At 33.0% G+C, this 9,734-nt stretch overlaps 1 protein-coding gene across 4 annotated transcripts in view; it reads right to left on the reverse strand.

Annotated features, from left to right (window-relative positions):
• Nucleotides 1-914: 914 nt before the first annotated feature.
• LOC106471972 overlaps nt 915-9,734 on the reverse strand; it is a 44,258-nt gene continuing 35,438 nt past the window's right edge. For 2 of the 4 annotated variants that reach the window (XR_002613385.1, XR_002613384.1), the window contains 3 exons: nt 4,947-5,047; nt 2,690-2,860; nt 1,331-1,465 (listed from right to left, as the gene is read on the reverse strand). Coding sequence is in view for 2 of the 4 variants with exons in the window: in XM_022400581.1 (XP_022256289.1) it covers nt 1,239-1,465; nt 2,690-2,860; nt 4,947-5,025 (477 nt within the window). In the remaining 2 variants the exon portion in view is untranslated. Of the gene's footprint in view, nt 1,466-2,689; nt 2,861-4,946; nt 5,048-7,135; nt 8,144-9,734 lie in introns of those variants that run through there. The other 2 variants (XM_022400581.1, XM_022400580.1) reach the window with 2 other exon arrangements.

A 9,734-nucleotide genomic window follows, 5' to 3' on the forward strand; every position in this document is an offset into this window, starting at 1 on the left:
ACAACCAGTGTTCCGTAAGAGTCAAAAAATGATTAATGAACCGCTAACTAAGGAAAACATACCTTAATGGGACTATAAATATATCGTATGAGACATGTGTTTTGTTTTACTATAATCATTGTTGGATAGAATATATATATATAAATGTAGAAAGAGTAGACGTCAAAATAGCTTTGCTTGTTTTAGATAGTTATCCTAATTCTTGTTGGAACACTTCAACCATACTAATACAAGTTTATTTAAAGTATTCTATAACACTTTAAATTTATAGCTTGCAAACTATGTATGTTGAAATAGTTTTTTGAAGACACATAAAAAAGTCTTATTAAAATTCATTAAGTCCACGAACTCTAGAGTTTGAACTGTCGCAAAATGCACTTGTGTCAAGCTTTTATATTTTTGAAGTGACGTCACATTTCAATGTTGCACATAGATGTGTCTGTGTGTATTTAATGTTACTAATTCTGAAATTCCAAACACCTAACTAAAGAAAATTATTTTATATTGCAGACACAGATCTAACTGATAAATTGAAATGTGAATGTTTAAAATCGTAGCCTTGTTAGCAGTTCTTAAATATTTAAACTAGATGTTTACTGAAATAAACTTACACACCACAACTACACAGAATGAAAGAAAGATAAATTCACTGTGTTTCCACAATAGTTATTCTCACAAATTCTGCATTTCAGTCCACTTGCAAGACCATAATAATCCATCACTTGGTATCAATGAAAACACTCACAATGTGATTAATGAATGTAGTAATGGAGCTTTTATAGAGAGTTAGAAACTGACCTCGTGATTAAAAAGACGAAATACGTTTAATTAGTTTAATATTGCAATCATAGATGGTTGGGACAGAAGAGTTGTATGTAAAAAGAGTTGTATGTAAACACAGTTTAAGACTGTCCCAGCCATCTTAAACTGTGTTTACATACAACTCTTGTGTCCCAACCATCTTAAACTGTGTTTACATACAACTCTTGTGTCATTCCCAACCATCTTAAACTGTGTTTTAACAGTTTATTCAGACATCCCTAAAGGTAAATTTGGCAAATTTCATCCTCATTGTTGTCGAACATGTTTCACTAATAATACCACGTGACTTATACATCATGATTAAACATAGAATATGTAAAACACACACACACACACCCCAAAAAGATGTATGAAACACATCATTTTTCAATATTAACAACCATGGTAATGGATTAACAAACAAAGAAAATCTGTGTTTAATAGTTCCAGACATAACCTAATATAACAACTAGCAAGTAGCTGCGAAAAAAAATTCTACTGGTTGAAGACTTCGGTGTTGTCTGTGTTATTCCGTTACAACCATCGTAATCGCACGTGACAATACACCCTTTGAAGGTATCTTCACCATACTTGAACACTCCACACTGGTTTTCCATGGGTTCTCTTACGCATGCGCGGATTACCACTTCCTCGTTATTCATGGCTACAACATTAAAGAAACAGAATACAATAAGTGACGATGTTTAGGGATCGAGTTTTATTCAGAAAAATTTGGTGAGTCACAAATGGTTTAACTTCATCTAAGTTACTTTATTAACCCTTCCTCTAGGTTACTTTATTAACCCTCTCGAGTAAACTCTTGCAATAGAAACCTATTCACTAAGCATCATTATTTCATATTCTTTATTAATGCATATATATGCACATACACTCACACACACACACACACATATATATTTACTAATGAAAACAAAGCTTATTTGGAAGAGTGAATGTGTGTGTGTGTTTATTTTAATTAGAAGGGACAATAGTTTTCTAGAAAATCCCTCTTAGTAATTTTCATTAAAATATTCCTATAAAGTTTGAAAATTTATACAAACAAAATAAAGGTTCTCTAGTAACTTAATACTTCATACAAAGTCACTTTGTCAATAATCTCTTGAATAATTGTAAGATATATTCGCATGCATTATAATTCTGCAGTACAATAACCACTTGTTTCATTGCTAATTCTGCAGTACAATAACCACTTGTTTCATTGCTAATTCTGCAGTACAATAACCACTTGTTTCACTGCTAATTCTGCAGTACAATAACCACTTGTTTCATTGCTAATAGACACCTTATATTGTATAAAAACGGTAGCGTTTACTGAAAGCCAACTTGCAAAAACTGTAATAATCGTTTCCTTTACGTTATTAAGCCTTGCTTGTTTATTACTTTCGTGATTGTAAGAAGGCAAAAAAACAACGTCTTTTTGTTTCGTACCAATTTTTATCATTCAAAGGTTAACATCACAGTTTTATAGAAAATAAAGCGAATACTATTTATTCCCTCAGAAAATAAAATATAATAATTAAGAATCATATTCGTGTGGTAAAGATTTTGGAGATTAGTGCTTTTTTTTCAGACTTGCCATCCAGATAATCTTATTTCAAAATTTTAAGAGAACAATCTTTATAGATCAAGTTTTATTAAAAATTTTGGTTATCGTATTCATTTGACCACGTAGCTTAGCATAAGCAGCTCATGTGAGTTTCTGCATACCTGTCTTTCCAAAAAGCAACTCCTGTAAGTTTTTGCTTACCTGTCTTTCCCAGCAGCAGCTCCTGTAAGTTTTTGCTTACCTGTCTTTCCCAGCAGCAACTCGTCTAAGTTTCTGTTTACCTGGTTGTTGCAGAATTAATTCATGTGAATTTCTGCTTACCTGTCTTTCCCAGTACTTTCAGGCAGAAGTGTGCAGGAGAAAGTCTGATGCGGCCTTCTGTTGGCACCATGCAATTTTCAGTGTATGTGCTGTTGGCCGGTACGAAAGGCTCGTGACAACTGAGGTCGGACTTGTTGCGGGAACTACATGTATAGCAGTTTATTCCATCCCCTAAGATACAGTTGTTACACGTCAGATTAAACAAACCGTACAGATTTGTTATACATTAAATTATTGGCCACAATGTCTTTCAGAAGCTAAATGATAATCGATAAGGTTTTGTTGTAAATCAGTCTCAAATTATTGCTACAAAACAACGTCATATGAAACCATGATACAGAAAAATTACTTACGACAAAAAAAAAAGAAGGGAAATCACGGAACTAGAAATCCGATAAAGCAACGCTTTTCAAAAGTTAGACCTTCTTCTTCTTTAAAGTGAATTGGAAATTCGCATCAACAGTATAAGATTTATATAGTTTAGACTATGAATCCTGACATACGACTTTCCTTGGAGCTCTTATAACACCTCTTTATATCATCATGTACGTTCAAACAATATGTCTGGATACGTTTTGTATAGCTTAGGTTATGAATCCTGAAATATAATTTCCTTGAAGCTGTCAGCCGCTATTTGCAGCAGCAGCACCGAAGAATAACGTTATTAATTTTCTTAATTTCCATGGACAGCTATGATAAATAAATCTTGAAATATCAAATTCAGCCTTAAAAATCATTATTTCTGTTTAGGGATCAATCCAGAATATTCCATCATAAACATGTTCTTTCTACAGATCATCTGGAGATTTGAAAATTAGTTTAACCAACTTAACGGTAGAGGGTTGAAGATCTCCACGTCTAGTCTACGTCTACAATAGCTCCTCAAATCGGTTATTTCTACTTTGTTATTTAATTAAAATAAAATAAAATATTCATTTACATAATATAATTTTATCACACACAATTAACAATTATTTTGTAATTGATTAATGTTTTATTCTTATTTATTTATTATTTTTGATTTGCATATGAATAATTAGATAAAAACTGATACAACAAAAATCAGAAAGGTTGTGATTGATAAAACAACATCTAAGAAAATATAAATCCAATTACGATATTCTTTTAGAACGGGCTTCTTTACTAAGTATTTGCATATTAAACTACTGGTAGGTGTCTAAAAATATAAAACCCGTATTAAATATTTAAACAAAATCGTTGTTTGTCTTTGACATGAAGTCAATGTCAACCATCATCTTTTAGAACAGAATTTGTTTTAGGCTTTTATGATAAAAGTATGCTACATCTTAATTGTGCAATTAATCACATACTTAACTATATTCTCTGAATCAGGTATCTTATCCGCTAGACGTATATTTTCACTTTAGTTTAACCTGAAAGTACCGACTTTTATATCGTCCACATGCTGCATAATAACGAGTAATTTTGTGTTTATGCCTGTTACAAAACGCAGTACAAAAATTATTTCGTAAGATCACCCATTTTTATGTATAATACATACCAGCCTCAGTACTACTGAGTGGGATTAATTGTAATATTTATGGTATTTTAACATGTTTTTGTGTAGGTCTTATGTTAGTAGTGATACTTTAACCATCAGAGTCATGAGCCCACAAATAACTTGATACACAAATAGTTGCAAACAATGTGTTTAAAAAATCTAGGGTTAATAAATGTCTTATCTAGTCTTTAATTAACGTTCATATTATTCTCGTTTATTTGAATTGTCAATTCGTCAAGCTTGTAGTACCAAATTCTATAAAAACAACATAAATATATCGTGTATTCTTCAGTGACGCAATGAGGATATATTTTTTTGTAATTTTAAACAAACTTTATTTTGATCGGTGTATTCCTATCAGCAGCTTTACCCGTTTTTATGGGTTTTTTTATTACTAAAACTGTACTGAAGGTTTAACCTTTTAAGATATTATATTTTTCATAGTTTATTTCGCACCATTTTCAAGCAAATCGAATTAAGTTACCAATTTTATATTTTATTAGCCACACCCCATATACATATATTATCGAAATAATATAATTTGGTTATTTGCGATGTTCGTGTTATATTTCTTCTTTTCAAAGATTTTTGTCACGACTTGTCTACCAATATTTCACTATTTATAAGATTTCGTCTGAGACATGTTGCAGCAGGTTAAGAAGTGCCTGGTATGAAGAAAAATATTTTATACAACCAAATACCTCAATTTAAAAATAACTTGCAAACGAAACTTACCGCTTGTTGCTAGGAGAGCGAAAATCACTAAACAAAAATAAAAACCTGGAGGTGTTGCCTTGGAAACCACGACGTACATGTCTCGGATCTGGTAATGAATTCTGAAATTAAAATTTATCCTTGTTTAAATCTAGCTTTTTTCTCTTAGATAACCAATAAAACAGTGGAAATGTATCAAAACTTATCAAATAGGGTAAACATTTAAATTTGTTACTTTAGTGTGCTATGCTAGTCGTCCTTCGTTTACTGAGTGTAAAAATTCGTAAATATAATTCAACTGTCTAGGTTTGTTGCGAGAACTAGAAAATTGCAAAACTGTAGCCTGAAACACGACCAAAAAATTTGTTAGTTTTGAAAATGCTACATTTAGAGAAATATTTGGATGACGCTTAACTTTGGGTACATCTGAAGTATTTGGTGTTAGTGGGTGTTGAGACATAACACTTGATTAGTTTTATTTGTCAAGCCGACCTGGCGAGCTCAGTTATCGAACGGAAAGGCTCTTGACTAGTGGATTAAGACAGGCAGAAAATGGTTGACGTGGCATTTCTGCACTGTCTGTTTTTAGCTGGAAACTTGAAACGAGTGTGTAAATAATTTCAAGCCTGAACCTTGATGTTTCACTACATACGCATGATACTGTAAAAACCTTTTTTTCTTATCTTTAAAAGTCTTGTATCATGAAATTTACATTAGCAGCTCATTTCAACCCGCTAGGTTTCAATTTTTTATGGCTTTGTAACACCTGATAGATTCAACATTAAACCCAAGTTCTTGTTGAAGAAAGATAATTGACAGAAAAATACTTCGTTCATTTATCCAGCATTTGGATACCTGTTTAAATTATATTGATTGAGTTAAAATACATTTTAACTCATTCAATCTTATATTTTTCACAATCGATTTGATAGTTGTTGTTTTTTCTTTAAATCTAACCAAGTAATCTAAATAAAAGTATTCTCTAAACAGAATTTGTAGTTCCAGAAAGCGGCGTTAATCTCAACACGACAAGTTACTGTGTAGGTGGCTCGAGAAATAATGTTTATCGATGTTAAAAGTTTTTTCACACATAACTTCGGGAATCATAGCCTATATGTATTATGATGTTATAGGCCACTAGTTTTCAGATTTTGACCAAGTGCGTGTCTTTAATAGTTTATTGAAAAAATATATCAGATGAAAGGTTTATTTTCAAAACTACCCACTACATTCTACTCACCGCGAGGAATCGACCCCCGGATTTTAATGTTGCAAGTCCTACACCTAGTGCTGACTGAAGGGGGATAAGACGAAAATATTTTTTATGCACAACCAATTTATGAATAGTTTGTTGAACAAGTTTCTCAGATAAGAGTAAAATGATTTAATGTTACATACAAACAGATCTGTGACGTTTGGCAGATTGACTCTAGTACAAAACTTCACAAAAATTTTAACTTCACAACTTATGAAAAGCAAGACGTTTTGATTTCTTGGCGAAAGGTCAATGATCTCAGAACAGCATTTAGTTTTATCTTGTGTAAACGCTATAACGTAATAAATACTTCAGACTAGTCTAAAACACACACACACACACACATATATATATATATTTATTTATTTATTTATTTTGCCAATCAAACTAAGTAATCATCAACTTACATTTTAGCCGCCATATTTGTTATATATATTTTTTGTAATATTGTTTCATTAATTAAGTCAAGGATGCCTACTAATAGGAAGTCAGAAACTAAGTAATTTGTTACAGTACCTGAATGATATTTTAGGAGGTTCAGTGGTTCAACGGTCTGTAAGCTTATAACACTTAAAACCGAGCTTCGATACACGTGATCGGCAAATCAGAGGTAGTTCATTGTACAGCTTTGTGCTGTACAACAAGACAAATAAACAAATTATCTTTTTTTTGGGAGTTCGTTTTTTGACTGTTAGTTAAAACTGATCTAGTAAAAAAAATAGCCTAAACAAAAATATCCTCGAACCCCGCATGCTTCAACGTTAATAACTTTCCGAAGTAGGCTTAATTTAAATAATTAAATGTTCCCCATTCGACAGATAGAAAGTTTTTCATTTGTCAGTTAGAAACAAATAGCACAATACAATATATGTTGCTTTTTTATTATTTCATGAATAAGAATAATTAGGTGTTATATTGTGTTTCCTTTGATAGCATACAGATACGAATTACTTACTGAGGAAGAGAGTATAATAAGCATCAACTTTAACGTCTTTCTTCGGCATTTGTTAACACGAACAAAGTAAAACCATTTTGAGTTATACGTGAAAAGTTCCCAACACTGTTTATCACAATTTTCTTTCTTTTTTAAATCTACAAAAACATCTGCATGTAAGTCACGTTACCTCGTCGTATTACCCTTTCGAGAGAGTAGGATGATGTCGTTTCGTTTACGTTACATTTGACTTATTTCCACACACAAATTCGACACATTAAGCCTTATTTTACGGACTAGTAGCTTTAAGCATGACTCATGGAGATCATTCTGCTGTGGATATACTTTAACAACGTATTCACCAAGATCATTTATTTTCGGTTTCATAGATTCCACACTCCATTTGCGTATGCATTGTAACTTCCCAAGGGTTCTTGCGCAGGAGGAAATTCAATAACGCCATCTTTACAACGCTTTGATGCGTTTGTAGTTTTGGCTGATTCACTGTGCACACTCGTGAATCAACTCAGTGAAGATTGAGTCGAATAAGTGCCGTTAATATTTTAGTGCGCCTTGAAAACCGTCAGGTGAATTTGGCTCTTCATGTACAATTACAAATTGCTTAAAAAACATTTTAAAGGTATAGTTTTCAGTTTGACTTATTTTGGTTTGAAGTTGTACAGCTTGATGCGCAAAACTAAATATTTTATGTACTTGCAAAATAATCACGGGTGTAAAACATCATGTACGTGCTTGCAAGTCCCACCCTTTCTTCTCTCTCACTTGAATGTGAGATTCACTTTATCGATCTCATTAACACAACTGAAAAATAGGTGTGTATTTCTTGTTGTGCTTTCATCATTAGTGTAGAACAGTACTTCATTCTTTGAAATATTCATCTAGCCTTAAGTGTAATGAAGTTGGTTGATCAGTAAACGATAAAGTTTGAAAACCACGCTGTTGACATCGTATTGGTGTTTCCTTCACAAATTAGGTTTAGGTTTATGTATTTTCTCCTACAACGCCATAATGAGATATGTAATATATCCATCTGTGTGGGCGCATGATTATCAAAGAAAGATTCCGAAACATGTAAACATTTGTAAACACACGCATTCTTACGGATCCTACTTTCCATAGCCTAAATACTATAGGGGTAATCTACGAAGTTCAAGTAATGCGTCTTTATAAGGTATTTGTAATTAATATGTTCATACTGCTGAGCAGACTGAATCCAGTCTAGAAACTGGACAAAACTGTTTGTTCGCGAACTTTGTAATGTCAAAACATTATATTTGTGTGTCGAAAGTCCTTCCCAGAAAAAAATATTCAATATGATTGCCTTTTTTTTTGGTGGGGGAAACAATAAAATAAACAAAGGGATTGTCAGTTTATCTGAAATGTTGAGTATCTCGTAAACCTAATTTGGTTAGATATCAAGTTATACAATGCATGATGCTGAAGCACGATTCCTATTAGAATTAAAGAGAAGAAAGGCTATAATAGCATGTTATTCTTCACTAACCTATTACTGGTTTTCCAGTAAGTATAATGTCTAATACAGCTTAAATTGTACTTTAGCTGTTGTAGGCTACTGTCAAACAGCTCATACACTATACAAAGTCTCAACTGAACCGATTCATATATCAGTCATTTATCAGACAAGTCCTAGGGTGTCGAGTGTCTTAGTTGATAGAGTATGGCACTTAGTTGTAAAGTATATCAGTCATTTATCAAACAAGTCCTAGGGTGTCGAGTGTCTTAGTTGATAGAGTATGGCACTTAGTTGTAAAGTATATCAGTCCTTTGTTAAAAAAACACACTATGTGTTGCTAGGTTTACCTAGTATCACAATTGTACAATAGTCCAAAATTTCACGTGTTACATTATCAGTAACGATATTGCTTCATTAAACAACAAGTAAAATCAAACACCCTCCAGTTTTCTGGATTTGTTATGCGGGTGACGTCGTACGGCTTTCAAAGATAAAAAGTGTATTAACAATTTTCTTTCAAATTTGAATGTTATCCATCCCACCATTAAGTTTGCAGTTGAACATGAAGTTGAAGGTAAGATTTCATCATTAAATATTTTAATGGAGAAAAATACAGACAATGAATTTCACACTTCCGTGTTTCAAAAGGAAGGACACGTTTGTTTGTTTGTTTGTTTTTTTAATTTCGCGCAAAGCTACACGAGGGCTATCTGCGCTAGCCGTCTCTAACTTAGCAGTGTAAGACTGGAGGGAAGGCAGCTAGTCATCACCACCCACCGCCAACTCTTGGGCTACTCTTTTACCAACGAATAGTGGGATTGACCGTCACATTATAACGCCCCCACGGCTGAAAGGGTGAGCATGTTTGGTGTGACGGGGATTCGAACCCGCGACCCGCAGATTGCGAGTCGAGCACCCTAACCACCTGGCCATGCCGGGCCCGGAAGGACACGTACTCAGAAGTTTATCTTCATTGTTATTCCTTCCACGATCCTAAACAAAAGATAAGGATCGCAAAATCTCTTTTAAATACACATAATAGTTGCTCCTTTCAAAGGTCCTCAGTTTTTATCAATCACCAAATAAGTTTCTTTTTCGAGAGTGGTTTGTTTGTTTGTTTTTGAA

The sequence above is a fragment of the Limulus polyphemus genome, unplaced genomic scaffold, assembly GCF_000517525.1.
Source record: "Limulus polyphemus unplaced genomic scaffold, Limulus_polyphemus-2.1.2 Scaffold4996, whole genome shotgun sequence".
Taxonomy (NCBI): Eukaryota; Metazoa; Arthropoda; class Merostomata; order Xiphosura; family Limulidae; genus Limulus; species Limulus polyphemus.